At 35.8% G+C, this 18,080-nt stretch overlaps 1 protein-coding gene across 1 annotated transcript; it reads right to left on the minus strand.

Moving 5' to 3' along the window:
• Positions 1-2,056: 2,056 nt before the first annotated feature.
• On the minus strand, positions 2,057-16,914 carry LOC120067173 (Sec23/Sec24 protein transport family protein). Its single transcript, XM_039018647.2, has 12 exons — positions 15,867-16,914; positions 15,613-15,786; positions 15,315-15,476; positions 14,546-14,685; positions 13,680-13,755; positions 13,419-13,594; positions 13,245-13,326; positions 5,449-5,526; positions 4,553-4,714; positions 4,185-4,448; positions 3,558-3,662; positions 2,057-2,502 (listed from the first exon to the last, which is right to left on the minus strand). Exons 1-12 carry the CDS (start codon positions 16,590-16,592, stop codon positions 2,362-2,364), a joined length of 2,286 nt encoding a protein of 761 aa, XP_038874575.1. The 5' UTR covers positions 16,593-16,914; the 3' UTR covers positions 2,057-2,361.
• Between the last annotated feature and the right edge of the window lie 1,166 nt (positions 16,915-18,080).

Consider the following 18,080-nt stretch of genomic DNA (forward strand, 5'->3'; position numbering starts at 1 on the left):
CTTTTTTTTAGTTGATTCAGGTGAACTTTTTTGGAGAAAGTACTTCAGCAAACGTACGCACTGGACTATCTTCATTCAATAAGGATGACATAATTTTGTGTAATTTATCTTTTTCCTCGTCTGTCGCTGGTAAAAAACTCATTTGCTTTCTGTTCTTGTCTGCTCCCTCAGGAATCAGGCAACATTTCCGTCCTACTCGAAAAACTTCAGCCAATTTCCGTTTCCTATTTTGAGTTTTTTCCACCCACAGCCAGTAATCAGGAAAGCGTTTTTCCAAGAAAAAGCGATTAGTCCTTGGTGTGGCTATTAGAGTTTTCAAGGTGGATCTCAGCCAGTCAAGGGAATCTAGGGTCAAGGATAAAGATAAAGACTTATAATGACCCACCTCTGTTACTAAAAGCATGGTGCTTCCAGAAAACTTGTCTAAGGATAGCGTAAACTCTTTTCGTTCAATAAAGCAGGATCTTGGAAGCTGACTCATGAAACCCATTTTGTAAAATGAGGAATAGAGGCAGAAAAAGTGAGAGATTAAGGGGCTTGTGGGATAGAAATAGATTGAAGAGAGGTGAAAGCAATTACTGCAAGCAATCTAAGGTAGTCGTGCAAGTAAATTCTTCTGGTTGGTGAAGAAGATGAAGTGGATTTGCTATGGTGCCGTAGAGATAAACGAAACTACTATAGTGGACTCTCATCTGAACGTTTACTATATTTTTATATCTAGTTAATTCTAAATCTCCTTTTTTTTTCATATGTAGGCTTTAACTGTTAGATTTTACCATTTAAAATCATGAATTTTAAAAAAGAAGTTTTGTTTATTACAAAGTTAATTGACCAATTATTTTAATCAAGTTTATAATAAAATAACTATGTTCACATGACAATATAAAATATAATTTTATTTCAAATTTATTATATTATGTGATAAATTAATACTATATTCTCTCTTATATACTATAAATTTATTGTAATTTATGACAAATTAATAATTAAACATCCATTAAACAATCAACAAGAGATAAAACAAAGAACCTTTTTATCTTGTCTCCTTCTTTTCCCTCCTTAAAAAAAAACAAAACAAAAATGCAATTTTTTCAGATGCAAAACCATCTACATCTTCCTACCCTTCTTCCTCATAAATGGAAAATTATTATATATAAAAAGTTAGTGGATAGAATTTTGTATTTTTAAAAATGTCATTTTCATTTAAACACTTTAATTAAAAAAAATATTTAAAATAAAATACAAGGACTAAATTGTTACAAAATAAAATCCAAAGACTAAATTATTACTTTCATAAAAGTTTAGGGACCAAATTTTTTTTAACCTAATTATTTATTCTAACTACAATGAAGAGGGTAGAAACATTCTTTTGTACAATTTTTCTCTTGTTTCCACTCTTTGTCCGCTTCCGCCATGGGTTAAAAAAGGAGTTGGAGAAGACAATCACGGTTGGTTCATTTCTGTAACAAATTCCTACAATGCATTTGCTTTATAATCTAAAATAATGATTGATATTTTTTTTATAAATTATACTAAACTTAGTTTATTTGAAACAAAATCTAGCATATATATATATATAATTTTCAGTTAGAAGTGTTTTGATCGGGAATACACTACTGAATGTACAAGTGGGGAGAAAAAAAAATCTTCCTTCTCCTAAAATCATGATAGGCAATTACAAATACTTCAAATTTTTAGCCATTTTTCATTACCTATATGTATTTGCAGCTATACAATTTTCCAGACGAAAATCTTTACAAAGAACTCAATACCTCTACATCAAAAATAAAGGCCCAACCCCGCGACCTCTTCACCGTCGGCTTGTTTAGAATAACACACGAAGTGCTTAAAAAAAAATTAAGCACTTAAAAGTCATTTCAAATACATCTTAATTCATAGACGTCTCAGAAGATGGAAATTGGTGCAGAAATTAGAATGCAGAGATTTTAGAATCCATGTAATCGATTCAAGTAAGAAACAGAAGAAAGAGGTGAAATTCTAAACTAAGGGGGATTTGGAGAAGACTATCTATACTCGAATATAAAAGAATACATGATTTTGACAGCAAAGTTCATCTTATTCATAAAATTTCCTATTCAACAAAAATTACAAAACTTGATAAACCTTCTTCCTATGATTGCTGGATTACACCAGAAACCAAATTTGATCAGAGCACTAACCTAAACGTACCCTTCCTTACGTTCATAAATTTAAAAACATCAAAGGGTGAAAAAGCATCTAAGTTTTTCTTTGTAAAAGAGCAATGAGCTAATGCAAAATGTGCACTCAATAGAAACGGAACAATTACTATACAAACTAGAAGCCATGTTACAAAACTGAAGAAATCCCACCTGTGTGTTCTTATTGAACGGTTAATCTCTGTAGATGATCCAAGAAGACTTCGAAACTGACATCGTCGGTGAAGATGATATCTCCACCTGGAAGGGGAGATTCAGTGTTATAGGTGGCTGATGGATTCAGCTTTGCCAGAAGGAAACGTGCCTGTCCCAAAAAACAAAAGTGTTAAATGGATCGGATGGTGAGGTTCTGTCGACGTCTGGAAGAGGAAACCAGTTTCGGAAATAGTAGTAGAACTTTTTTGTTAATAGTTAGTAAGATGGTCGTTTCTTGTATGAGGTAATGATGCACCAGGTTTTGGCAGGATGGAAATGAATCCATAAAGTTGGGAAATTCATCCCAAGAAGACAGGCAAGCTCTCAATAGAGAGAAACATTCATAATTTCATTGATGGGAAGTCTAAAAAAGTCCTCTATTACAACCTAATAGGCTACATAGAGACTAATAAAGAATAAAGATATTAGAAATTGCAATTTATTTTATGTACAATCAAGGGCGTATGCGACTTTGAACCTTTGACCTCAAGAGAAGGATCATGTCAATTACTGTTATGCTAAGCTCTTTTTGAATTAAATCCTAAATACTGATTAACGAAGTATTAAGCATCAACAGTGTAATTAAATTAATTAACTATGTACAAACTAAACGAACTCATATTTTCTTCCTACATCAGGATATCCTAGAGGCTCATTCTGGTGGAATGACCACATCAAAATCACGCTGCTGGTGTAAAGTGAAAGGAGATCATTGTGTCAGATTTTGACTAGCAGAATTTGACAATGGGTGAAAATGGGAAATAAACTGAGGACCAGAAGATAACTTTACTACTTCACCCAGTAGAGTTGAGAGACATTTTTCTATGCTTCCTCAAGTTATTTAGATTTTGAGACGGCACCCTGCTAGTTTACATATTGATTAAAAATATACAAATATTTGAACTTCAGTGATTATCCTTTTTCCAATTTTTTGGACTTCGAACTTCAATTTTTGATGTCTTGATACTCTATGGGATGGCTAATTAGAGTTAATGCACTTTATCAATATGGCAACCCTCTCAATTTATTCTCACAAGTCAAGAAGGAAGCGAATGGGTCAGAGGAAGAAGTGCCTTCGAATTAGATCCCCATGTTGAATAACTAAAATAAAAAAGGTATATACAGATTCACTGAACTGTCGATGATTGGTAAAGGGAGACAAACCTGGGAGCCGTGTTGATCACAGATCACCAGACGTGGTACTGGAAATCTCTCCTTAATTGTTGCATCTGCATCATCACGTGGAGCTTGCAGCAACTGAGCAAACGCCTGCAAAAAGTAGTTAATAATCAGCACCATGGTCAACCATCATAGACTAGCAAAATTCGAAGCAACTGAACGAAAGGAATCTCTTCAACTTGATAGCCACTTCAGTTTGAACTTTTCCCCAATATTAATCCCAAAAAAAAAAATAATGAAAAATTGACAGAAATAGAAAGGGAAGAGAAGGTTTCTTCTCATATTTACATCATTGATAATGGTAATACTAGATAATCATCTAGAGGGACGCTCTTAACCTAGTCTTTATGTGGAAATATAATCCCAATACAGAGAAACGAATAATTCAGTGATTCGTCAAAACTCTTGTGGGAATGCCAGGCCAGAAGGAAATTTTAAGATTAAGTGGGTTGAGAAAGTAGGTGAGTAAAAAATGGAGGTCACGACAAAAGATTTATGTCATCAATGTTGTTTCTAAATTGACTCCTCATTGTTACTTTTAGTTCAAAATGAAAATGTACATGCTTCTGCAGTACTATTTAATTAGTAAAAAGGAAAAATGAAAAGAAATACCTGATGTTCCGGCTGATTGTGATATCCAGCTTTTCTCCATTGGGCAATAGTTGCTCCGTGGAAGATAACAACAGTGAAATATGCATCCAATAGCAGAATCCTGTCAGCTGCAATGGCAGCTACATCAAGAAGAACTGGTTCTGGGGCTGAATGAAATGTGTAAGAAATCAATGACGGTTGGATCATTACAACAGAATTAGCAACATTCTCACGGTTCAGGATCATTCTGAAGTACGCAGTCTCATCAGGACTGTTATTAAAAACCTTCAAAATTCACATTGAATTAGAACGAATTCTGACATTGGTTATAAAAATATTGTACCTAATTGATGTTGAAAATGATTGCAAATATATGAACAAATAAGTACCTGCACAAACTGAGATCGTCGTAAATGAAAGATAAACTGAGGGAATATTGAGAAACGTGGAGATAAGCTGAAGGAAGATGGAGTATCTTTCTGATAATCTCCAAAACGGGAACAAAGATGAATCAATGATTTATCCAACCATCTTATAGGATCAAACTCTGCCTGAATACCAGTTGCAACTTTCCAATATTAGAACACAATAGTAATAAATAAATTGTTAAAGTTTAAGAAGTATACAGAACAGAAAAATTTATCTTCGCTAACAAGTTACAAGGATATGTCTATAATACGCATCCAAGTTTCTTGTCAAGAAAGATACATATATATATATATATATATATATATATATATATATATATATATTATATATAGCTGTTTCTACCAAACTGCATCAAAATTAAATGTATTCTGTTCAGTACCAGATATAATGGTATAGCTATTTCTGTCATCCTACATCAAAATATATTCTATTCGGTTACCATATATAAGGGTTCAGAGTATCTCCCCAATAAACAGTGTTTCCCACTTCAGCTGCTTCGCGACTTAGTTTGTTATCCATATTTTGTGTTCAATTGTTTGCTTATACAACAGGTGTTAGAATGTATTCTTGTAAGTTGTGATATAGCCTGAATCATGAAGCCCAAATTCCAAAAGAGCTGATGGTATAACAAAATTATAAGTCCTGAGAAGATATCTATTCAAATATGGCATCTTTCATCGAACTAATTCTTAGGAGTACTTCTTGTCATAATTGAAAATGTACTACAAATGGGAAACATCTACACAAATTCTTTTTATCAGAAAATGTCATCATGAATACAATTCCAGATTTAGAAAACAAAAACCATAGCACCGGCATTCAGGATTTAAAAACTAGAAAACGAACAGATGGTTACCTCATTCTCCATCTTGAAGGAAACTAGACGCGCCATGACTGCAGCAGCAGCTTCTTGGTCAAACCCCGCAATCAAGTCCTATAATATAATTGCAAATTCCTCCTTAATCAGCCACCAAAAATTCTAAACGAACAAAATAGCAGAGAGGCCATTTTGCTAGATCTTACAAAAAAAAAAAGGGAGATCGCCCAACTTATTATAAAAAAAATTTATGAGAATTTTACAAGTTGGTTATAGTCGACTCAGGTATGAGAGACTTTCACAGTCTAAGTAAATGGATGTAGAGTGGATTTTACCTACTAGTTCCAATAGAATTATATTATCACTAAGGTTTTAGTGGATAGAATAAGAATGGTGTTGATTAATCCACACCCTAATGTTCTCTATTTCTTCTCTGTTTCTCATATAAAAAAATGCAATTATGGTGTTTCTATGGCCAAGAGGTAGATGCTTGATAAGGTCCTCCTTATTGCAATGAGACTATTGAGGATTATAGGGGCTCAAGTTCATAAGAGGTCTTGTTTCCAAAATTGATTTGAGAAGGCCATCAATGCTGATCGAGAATTTTTGGATAAGATCTAAAAAGGTTTTTGGATTCTATAGATAACTTTAAGTTTCTTTTGGTATAAGAAATTGTTTATTGATGTGAATAAGGGGAAGACCCCGATGAATGAAACTACAATAGGGATTGCCAATTACTGACTAAAAAAGATAAGCTGAAATGAGAGAAAGGGTGCTTTAATTTACACCAAGAGAAAGCAGTAGACAAAACTAACTAAAAAAACCGAGCAATAGAAAAACATGTATCATGAAAAAGTCGTCTGTTCCTTTCATCCCATAAGTACCAAAGGAAAGCACGGATAAAGGCCAACCAAATGACCTTAGTTCCACCAAAAGGATGACCCAATAACACTGAGGCCAAAGCATCGGAAATGTTAATAGGACAAGTGAAAGACCAACCAAAAAGAGGCCAAAGAAGGTTCCAAATGCCAGTAGCAAAAGAAAAACAGTGAAAAAATAGATGAACCAACGATTCGGCATGTTTGTGACACGTATGACACCAAGATGGAGAAAGAGATATATAAAGGCATACAGCGTTACAAATGATCAGCAGTATTAGTGGCACCCCAGCTGAGTTCCAAAAGAAAGATTTTAATCTTCTTAGGATATCTATCCTTCCAAATCACCGAGTAAAGATCAGGCAAACCCGAATCCAGATCACCCACTAGGTCAGCCATAAGAGACTTAACAGTAAAGCCCAAAGAAAGATCAAGCGGCCATAACCAAGTATCAGGGGAGGAATGCAATCGGACAGATGTCAAATGAAAGGATAATGAAGCCCATTCAACAATCTCCAACTCAGTAAGATTACGATGTAAGTTCAAATTCCAAGCAGACATAGAAGAGTTCCAAGCATTAGCAACTGTAACCTCAGAATGTTGCATAAGACGAAAGGGTCACGGATAAATGGTGGCAAGGACTCCACAACTAAGCCAAGAGTCATTCCAGAAGGACGTAGATGAACCATCACCAATACGGCGACTAACTCGATTAGCAATCAACTCAGTAAAATGAAAAATGTACCTCCAAGGTGCTTTAGAAGAAACACGAGAGATAGGAGAGGGCCAAACACAATCAGAGGATTAATACTTAACAACAATGAGCTTCCACCATAAAGCGTCATGTTCAGTTAAAAAACGCCCAAGTCCATTTCGCAAGAAGAGCAGAATTTCGATATTTAAAATTGCCAATGCCAAGGCCACCCAATAATTGAGGACATTGAGAAACCATCCAATACACATTATGCACACCACCATCACCACGAGAGCCCTCTCAAAAGAAAACTCGAACCAATATCCAAGCAATTAATAACAGAGGAAGGAGTCTTAAACAAAGACAAATAATAAGTTGGGAGGCTAGAAAGTGTAGCTTGAATGAGTGTGTGACAACCCCCCTTCGGAATATATGAATACTTCCAATTGTGGAGTTTATGCTGAAACCTCTCAACGGGCTACCAAAACAAAACAGATTTAGAGTTACCACCCAAAGGAAGCCCTAAATAAGAAGCTGGCCAGTAACCTTGTTTGCAACCAAAAGAACGCAACAACTAGCCAAAATCAGAGTCAGAGACATGTATCCCAAGAAAGCTCACTCTTAGCAAGATTGATTTTAAGCCTAAAGCACATTCAAAAATATGGACAATATCAAACAAGTTCTGTATAGTAGATTTGTCAACAGTAGAGAACAACAAAGTGTCATCAGCAAACTATAAATGAGTCCGAGTAAAATTTGAATGACCAATAGGATGAGCACCAATATGACCCAATGCGGAGCTATGGTCAATAAGACGACTCAGACAATCAGCAACTAAAATAAAGGGAGAGAGAGGATCTCCCTGTCTTATGCCATGTAAAGGAATAATCTTGCCACGGGGGTGGCCATTAATAATGATGGAGTAATTCGCACTAGTAATGCATCCTCTGATCCAATTGCGCCAACGACAACCAAAACCTTTTATCTGAAGAATGTTGTCAAGAAAATCTCAATCAACCATTTCAAAGGCTTTCTCAAGGTCCAATTTTAAGACAACCCCTGGTTTATTCCTAAAAATCCAATCATCAATGAGCTCATTCGCCATCAAGGAAGCATAAAAAATCTGTCTATTAGCCACAAAAGCAAGCTGATTGGGTGAGATGGTAAAAGGAAGAACCTTCTTCAAACGATTTGATAAAACATGGGCAATAATCTTGTAAGCACAAGGAATGAGACTAATAGGTCTATAATCAGAAACAGATCTCAAGTCAACTTTCTTAGGAATCAGGCAGATATAAGTTTCATTTAGTTTCACATTAATAATCTCATAATTGTAAAATTCGTTAGTGGCTAACATCATATCAGATTTATGAGTAGTCCAAGAAAACTTGAAAAATTCAGCCGTAAAACCATCTGGACTAGGAGATTTACTAACACCAAGAGAGGAGACAGCAACAAATACCTCGTCATCAATAAAGGGACGATCAATGGCTTGTGAGGATGAAATAAAATTCCACTGAAGATTAGTTGGAAGAAAACGATGGCCCATGTCTTTTTTAAAGAGAGATGAGTAAAATGACAAGAATTCAGCCTCAATATTATGAGACTAGTGCCATCCTTGGAGAGAATTTTCGTAATAGAGGACTTACGGCATCGGGCAGCAACAATTCTATGGAAAAACCGTGTGTTTTCATCACCCTCAAGAAGCCATTTCAGCTTGCAACGCTGCTGCCAATGAATGTGATCTTGAATAGTCAAGGTTTCAATCTGTTCACAAAGTATACAACGTCTATTAAATTGTTCCTTATTAAGGGCCTGTTGATTTTCTTCCAGGGCATCTAAATTGGTCAACTGTGAGACAAGAGAATGAAGATTAGTAACCTCACTACACCGATTGGTATTCCAATCACGAATAATAGCTTTTGAACCCTGAAGCTTCAACATAAGACCATGCCCAGGCCAATCGGTAATTGGGTGGCAATTTCACCAATTCTCCACCAAGGGATGGAAAGAAGGCACTTGAAGCCAGGGGTTTTCAAATCTGAAAGGGCAAGGACCCCAATCAATGCTTCCAGAAGATAAGGCCAGTGGAAAATGATCAGATGCAATACAATCCAAAAACGTTTGAGTGTAACTGACCCAAATTTACGTAGACAATTCTCTATAAGCAGAAAATGATCAAGAAGAGATAGATATTATGTAGGACCGGAACTCGACCATGTAAAGAAACCATTCAATAAAGGAATATCCTGTAATTGATAATCTATAATCCATTGATTTAAGGCATGCATACTAGAGGAAATTGTCTTGTCATGTGACTTTTCCCAAGACCATCTAGTGACGTTAAAGTCACCACTAATAACTCAATTTACACCTCCCAAACCGGCTAAATCATCAAGCTTTTGCCAGAAATCAGATCTAAAAGCATTATCAGATGGGCCATAAACCGTCGAAAGCCAAAAAGAAAAACCATCAGACAAGGATACATGAATTGAAGCAGAAAAGTGGCCCTGAATAACCTCAAAGATAGTAAAGCCAGGCTCAGTCCAAAGAATAAGAATACTCTCTGACGAATCAATAGCATCCAGAGCAGTCCAACCAATGAATGAGGAACTCCAAATGGATTTAATCAAAGAAGAATCAACAGATGATAGCTTTGTTTCTTGTAGAAGAACAATCCCAGGGTTATGTTGTTGAATTAGCTTCTTAACCAAGGTCCAAACCACGAATTAAGACCCCAGACATTCCATGAGAGGAATTTCATGGATGCTCGGATGAGCCCTCCCTAATAGCCAAAGTGGCAGTTTTATCATAATGGACTGAAGAAAAAAGGCCTTGCAATTCCCTATGAAGCTTTGGTTTTTTACTATTGGTATTGTTGATTTTCTTGGTTTTGGAGGTAGAAGGAGGGATAAAAGGAATAGTCATAACACATAAACCATGTAAGGACAATAGGGAAGCCAAATCATGAAGACTGATGGGTAGGGAAGGAGGAGAGGATGATGGTTGTTGGTGGTTGATGGTGAAGGGTAGGGAAGGGGAAACAGGCTCATGGTTGACAGGGGGAGAAAGTGAGAGATTTTGTTTGTGATTAAGGTCGGATGGAAGAGGGGGAAGAATATGTATTGGCAGGTGGTTAGTGTCAATCGGCTAATCACCAAAGATGGCCATATCGAGGGGTTGAGCAATGAAATTAGTTTCTTTGGAAGGGCTAGATAGGTAACCTTCTGTATCAAAACCAGTAAAAGGAAGGTTTGGTTTGTTGGCTAAGATGGAATACAAAGTACCAGCTTGTAAAGTGGTGGGACCCGCGCTAAAAGTAACTGTGGAAAGAGAGGGTTGTGTGAAGGAGGGAGATGACGAATTGGAGAGGTTGTTAGGTTGGTTTTGGAAACTAAATGATGGAGTTGACTTAGGTAAAGGATTTTGGCTACGGTTTTCGATTGAATTGGAAAGAGGTATAGAGTCAAATTGTGGGTCCACCGTTTGGTCATTTATGGTGAGGGAAGGAGGGAGATTTATCTTCTCCATAATTGGTAGGAGACTCGGTCAAAGGTGGCAGATATGGAGAGAGAGAGGAAGGGACTGATTGACTTGGTTCAAAAATTATGGACTTACTTTTTTCATTTAACCGAGAATCAATGAGATCCACATTTTCATAAACTCCTTTAATGCTATTTCCTTGTGTAGGTAAGGAGGTGTGTCGCTGTCCTCCGGTGCCGGCTGATTGAATTTGAACCAGTAGTTCCTCACCGGCCAACTCCTTTGGTATACTTACTTCAAATGGAATGAAGCCTCGCGTGTTTTCCTTGATCTTCAAGTGAGCAAAAGTAAGATCCAACCCACGTTCCGTTTGATTTGAGATTTGAACAAAACCACCACATATGTCACCAATGTACTTAAAAGATTACTTCAGTCCAATGAGTAATTGGGAGATGAAGCACATTAATCCAGCCTCCACATGACGCTACCATTTGTTGTTGGAAAGAAGAAGATATGGATGGTGAAAGAAACTTAAGTTTCAAAGGGCCAATGGTTGTCCAATCCGAATTAGCACATAGTTTTTGAGAGATTGCCGAACTATAGACATGTAGCAAGGCTTTGTCATCAGAGATGAGGTTGATAGTGCATTTAGATGATAGAAAAGCTTAGAGGGAATCTCAGATAATCGGCCAAGAATCATTATAAGCAAACCTCTTGACAATCACCATGTCTTGCCAGTTTAAATGTGGTAACAGGGGGCTGGGGAGGAGTTGGGACTGCCAAGAGTTGATGGGGGAATGTCATTGTTGGAAATTGCAAAGCTTCTTGATTGAACTACTGCATTACACGTTTGTGTAATAGTGCTAAAAGTTGCACTGCTCTTTGATTTAGGCTTCCCAAGATAGTCTGAAACCAAAGAAAAGAATGAGAACCAGCCTCTTTTGTCATTCATAGCAGGGACAAAGAGAATGGAACGGCGGTCAGATTGCTCTAAAAGGGTAAGCTCAGAAAAGTACCCATATTTATTGCTGTGTTTTTCAAGCCAAAGAGTATCACCATTGTCAATCAACTTTCTAAAAAATTTGTGGTTGCAAGGGTCCTTGAACAGAGCTTGGAAGGAAGAGGTTAGCCATTCAAGAGATTTCCATGAGATAAAAATCGAATGAATGTTGGATTGGGTTTATTCAGAAAGTTTGAAGTGCTTTCAGTTAGATGGAGAGATTGGAGTGAGAGAAGATTTTCCGGTCAATATGAATCGACCAGGTGATGGATGAAGAAGGGGTGATCGGCGATGGGAGGGCCATGGTGAGCGGAGCTAAAAAAAGATAGGTCTATGGCTGGAAAGAGAGATGGGAGAGGAGAGAGAAGAGAGCATTTTACTCTTCACCTTGTCGTTTTTTATTACTTTGTCCCAGACCCTCGTCAGTTGTTGCTGACTGCAATTTCTCAAATGTAATCTTGCAGCTTTATTTCAAATCGAATGACATTTACAATGAGCAGTGGCAAAATGCGTTCTATAGAGAACTTAAGTTAGAAGCCGATAATTCTCGACTATTTTTCCTAATCTAATTAATGCCTAATCTAGGATATCGGTTTTTGTTTGCAGGAAGCTTGGGACGGTTCTCCTCGATCTCCTTTTCTTCTCTCTTCAGTAATGAATGTGGTTAGCAAACTCGTTTCAAGGGGGATAGAAAGAGGTTTAGTTGAAGGAGTGGAAAGAGATATGGCCCAACCCACTCATTTGCATTTTGTTGATGACATCATTCACTAATCAGTATTAGTCTAAGCACATTTTCTAGTCTATATCCAACTTGAACAACAATAGGAAAAAAATTTCTGAAGCACATTAATTGGTGACCATACTAAGCTTCATAGGTGGACACAACTTGTTAGCCATAACATTGCTCATTGTGGTTTCTACATTTGGGTCTGCCTCTAGGCAAAAATCTTGGACCAATCATCTTCATAATCTTCTCCCGGCCAAAAAACGGCAACAATGTTTATATTTATTTTTTTTATTATTATTCCACAGGATTCCTCCTCTCTTTTCTCTGAACTTCTTCTTTCAAGTGTTTTAATTGATTTGAAAGAATACAAGTGGACAGGTTGTATAAAATATATATATATACACACAAAAGGGCATTTGTTTATACAAGCTCCTTAATTCCCCTCGAATCAAAATTTTCCAAAGTTTGCATAAGAACCCCATGGTCCCACCCAAGTTTCTGGCTTTATCTTTGAAGTTATGGCCATAGAGGACTTAGACTACGAAATTCTTAAAGATCCTAAGAGCAAATATTTAATAGTTAAAAGACTTCCAAAATACTCCACCAAAGCCTACTCATGGTACCTTCATCCTAATCAACAGAAAATAGTCCCGCTATTCAGCCTATGGATAGTTTCTTTTCATGAAACTTTGCATATGTGAAGTGACCTGTAAGTTCTTTAGTGTTAATCTGGAAAACAGCTTTTCTGCTTTCTAAAACAAAAAATCAGTGGGAACATGTTTGATCAATTATTACTAAAGTTTTCTTCCCTTGTTTTCTTTTAATTATTTTCACTAATGGCCTAAATTAATTCTTCCTTCCAAAATCATATTGTTGTGGATAGAGATTACAAATTTTACAATGAACTTACATAAGCTTTACGAGGTAACAGAAAATTATTCTTGGAGGCACACAAAAGTTACCCAGAGAAGCTCCCATACATCCCCCAACAATCATGTCCCAAAACCAATCTATGAATAGGTGGTGCTTCAAGTACAGGAGTCAAACGCTTACCTGTATGCTTCCAGGTCCAGCAACCCATCTTCTAGAAAGGGTTGTAACACGGAGCCTCATTTGACCATTGTTATTCTGATAACTAAACTCAAATTGAATTTAAGTAAGAACGGATTCCATCTAGTTAAACATAACAGTTCAAATAGCTAGAAAGATAAAGTTCAGGTTCCATACTACGTCAAAAATTGAAAGTAAAACTGATTGCTGGCAGATTGAACAGCAGCATCCGAGTTCTCTTTTTTAACAATTTCAAATATGAGACTCAAAGTTGTTGCTTTATCAAGACCACACATTTTCCATGCACTTGTATTTCCTTGACCAATGACAGTGTCTGAGCTCAAAGGACCTTTCTGCACCAAAGCAAGCAAAATGAACTTCAAAGATGCAAAACATTTTAAAAGGAGAGGAAGGCTTCAGCTATTCCTTAGGCAATACCTTTTCAAGAGATGCACAGGGACCAATTACCCCCTGAATTTTGATATCCTTTGAGCAATTGATCTCAAATATACCACTACAACAACATTTAAAAGAGGAAGGAGGAAAGTGATTAAAAGCAACAGGCAGACGTTGTTAAACAATAGAACTATAGCGGAAGAAATGTGGAAACTTAGATTAATCTTGAATAATTCTAATCGTTATTCAAAATCTTCCAAAAGAAGTTTAGCTCCCCAATTAAACTAAACATACAATGAATTACATGTCCTTTCTCCACAATAAACCTCTCAGATCTGATGGAAAAGGAAACTCAGGAAAAGATTAATAAATAAGTATTACATTACAAACTTACAAATTATATTTTTCTGCTGCAAATAAAGATGGAACATTTTGCCAGACATAATTCTTATGGTTTTGATTAAAAATTTACAATAACGTCAATAAATTGGCAGTCAGAATTTACTTTAATGGAAAAATGAATCACAAACACAATAAATCAGATACCTTTACTAGCATCCAAGAAGGTGAAAAATTATAAACAAATGCAATTACAAGATTGAGTCTACAATCTTTTACATAATACAATATATTAGTCCTTAGTAACATTAATGAGCAGGCAGAAAAAAGAGTAAATCAAGAGGACAAGTGCCTAACGCCAAATTAATTTTGTCATTAAAAAAGATTAACAGAAACAGTTCATTGCACTTTAGAAAGGTTTAAATAATGTGCGGGGGATCTAAGTGGACAAGAATCGATAATTACACTATAATACATAATTGTATGCCAATAATTAAATATTTCTATTACTAAAGAAGAAAAGGTATGATAAACTCTTTTTCTGCATCTATATTCAATTAAATGCTTACTTTGATGATAAGCCGAGATCATATTCACCAGAAAAAACACGTTTAAGGGAATCCTTAAAAACAGAGTGGCCAAAACTTTCGGCAAGCACAACAAGCCCTCCAGTCTTTTCAACTGCAACTTTAAGTTCAGCAATGCCGACCTAGAAGAACATATTTTTCATTTAAAATGCTTATGAACGATGGAGCATCAATGTCTATTATACATATTGTAGTTACAAATAAAAGAAATACTTATCTTTTACAAAGTAAAATTAAATTTCTAATCTACAATACAAACTTGTCATGGTCAAATTCCTATATTCCCTTTCTTGCTGGACAACTTTATTCATCTAACTACTTAGTCTCATAACATATATATACAAGCATCTTACAGAAAGAATAGGTCCTAAAGAATATAATGTATCCTTAAAGAGCATTCACTTGTCAAATTTAAACTATCGGAAGCTAAAATAAATGGTCAGAACAAAACTTCTCTGCTATGACCAAATAAATCCTCCAGAAAATGAACTTTTGACAAACAAAATTATTCAGCTTCGTCTCTCTATACACCAACAGCATCTCCTAATAGGACATATTACCATCACCACGATTATAAATTTCCAACCTGCGAGTATCCACTGCATTAGGAAAATTGCCACAGCAACTGTTTAAGATATCCCACAAACAACTCAATTTCATTTTTTATAAAAATGATACGAAGTAACCATAAAGGATGAGAGCAACCCCAAAAGATTAAGAATAAAGTGGATGTATCGAGGGTGCAAATTACCTGATCAAGAGCACAAGCGAAAAGATCAAGTACATGTCCTTGATGAACTAGCTGCTTTGAGAGTCCCTCATAAAACTTAACTGCTTTATGAAAATGCGGGGCAGAATCTTTATCCAGGTCCTTGTGAGACCGAATTGGTTCAGATAAATTTTTAGATACAATCTAGACAGTGAAAATAAGGAGGGAAAATCAGAACCTAGTCCAAAATGCATTCAAATATATAGAATACACAAAATTGAGCGAATTCACAATTAATAATTAAGACAATGGGTGTCAGCATATTAAATGATATCCTTACGGCACCCGGTCCTTCAGTCGACGGCCCACCAACAAACGCTAAGATTCTTGCTCCTGAACCAGGAACACAAGCGCCTAGCAAGCTGGCGGCAATGCTGAGGGCAGTCCCAGTGCACCTCGGGGCTCGCTGATCCGCTGGAACTCCCCAAGGGTCTTTCTGTAGCTCCTCCAAAACCTATTAATTCGAATACCAACTTTCAATTTCAATTCAACAGCATCTAGCAGTCATATTATCTCAAATTTCGTAGTACATACTGAATTGAGAGCAAATTCGCACTCAGACTTAGGCAGCAAAAAGCGAGCAATACTCTCAGTTGAAAGTCCATCTCTAGCACCAGCAATAACACCAGTAGGGGGCTTGGGCTTCTTGAGGAAGAAGTTCATCTGCTCCAGAAGCTGCTCCTTGGACACATCCTTGGTGCCCTTAAAAACAAACGTCTTCGGAATCTGACCGAACCCCAATTCATGAACGTGAACAAAAGTACCATACGTAATGAGTCCAACCAACGAATTATCAGGAAGAAGATCAACAGCCTGAGACAAAGCAGATTTCAAAAATGCAATCTCCTCTTCAATTATACAAGTATCCAACACAAACATGAACACCGGAGGAACCGAAGACGGCGTTTCCCCAGTGGACTCGTATTCAATAGTAGTATATTGCGGGAATAGCTCGGCCGGAAGGTTATCGTCGGAAATAGAAGCGTAATGAGGAGGGAAATGATTCCGCTGAAAACAAAAGGGACAGATCCAGATCTTCGCAGCGAAATCAACAATGGAAAAAGGATTGAGAATAGAGCGACAAGTACGACACCGAAGCGGAGAGTAAGGTAGCACCGGCATGTTCGGGAACGCTTTGATCGGCGTGTACAAGGCGGAAACTGGAACTATGCAGTTGCTAGCTTCTTGCTTCGTCCCCGGCATCACATTCCACGGCATCCGGACGCCGTCTTGTGCTTCCAAATCGAGAAATTCCGCCATTGTTATGAAGATGGATGCCCAGTCGAATCGATTGAATTCAAATTAAGTCCCAAATTTGCTGTTAAGATGAGACGGCGGCGTGATCGACCTGAGAAACGAAATTTTCCGACGAATGATGAATCGGAATCGAATTCGGTGGTGCTTGCGGTCTAAGAGCCGGCAGAATTTGGCGGATCCATTTGCCACTAATATTTCTTCTTTTTTTTTCTTTTAACAAATTTACCGGTATTTGAGTGTGCATATTTTAGAATATTTTCATTTTATTTCTTAATTTTTATTTTGAATTTCATTTGTCAACAACCTATGAAGTACAGATACTTTATGAAGCAAAGAATACAAGTATCAGATATCAATAACACACGACTATACTTTCAGATACGTATCTAATACACCATTTGACATATCTATTATTTTTTTTTAAGAAAAAAGGCAAGTAACTCATATAATCTTTCCCAATCTAAAATTAGGTAACCTGTTTAAAAAGCTCACTACTTCGAAACTAAAAGAAAAAAAATAAATAACGGACCAAACCCTAGACTATAATCATCTAATCTCCATCTTCACATTTGAGTCCCCACAAAGTCCACCAAAATATAAATCATTTGAATATCTTCAACAATAATTTCTTCGTTTATCTTCTTATTCTCTCTCTAATATTCTTCTTCTTTCTTTTTTGCAATATGAGTCACTTTTCTATTGCATTTTATTAGTTATTGTACTTCAACATCTTAGATGTTGCTTTTTTTTTGTATTGTATTTCAGTGTTTGTATTCTATTTTGTGTTATTGTTATTAACTTGTATGCTAAATTTATTTATATCCTAAATCTTTTTAAAGAAAAACAATGTATCAGTATCCTCGTTTTTTAGAAATATATATATTAAATATATATATATATATATATATATATAAATGACGCATCCTTATATGTATTCGTATCTTAGTTTTTTTTAGAAATTGGCGAATCCCCGTATTTAATCGTATCTATATCGTGTAGTCGTATTTGTGTTTGTGCTTCATAGTCAACAACTTTTTGATCGGAAAGTTTTGGATATATCATTTCTAATATTTATTTTTTAAATTTTGAATTTAGTTTCAGAATGTTATAATTTTATATTTTGAATTTTGTAAAGTTTAATTCCTAGATTCAAAATTTGCCTTTTAATTCCGATTTCTCATTAAATATTCTTTTCTTTAGTATTTAGTGCTCATATTTATTAATTAATTTTAAAAAATTATATTAATCAAATTTCACTACATTTTTTATCAGTATTAAAATTAATTTCACTTCTTAATTATTTTAAATTAATTAAAAGTCAATGAATATTTAGTGAAAAGAGGAAAAGGGTAAGTTTTGAAATGGAGACAAACAAAACTCAAATCCCATAGATAAATATGTAGTAATAAAGTTGAAAAGTATTGAAAGCTTACATTTTCATATTCAGACCCACTCAAAAGTGTTTTGAATAGGTTCTCAAACTTTAAAAGG

Source organism: Benincasa hispida, chromosome 12 (genome assembly GCF_027475165.1).
Source record: "Benincasa hispida cultivar pf3 chromosome 12, pf3_genome.v1.1, whole genome shotgun sequence".
Lineage (NCBI taxonomy): Eukaryota > Viridiplantae > Streptophyta > Magnoliopsida > Cucurbitales > Cucurbitaceae > Benincasa > Benincasa hispida.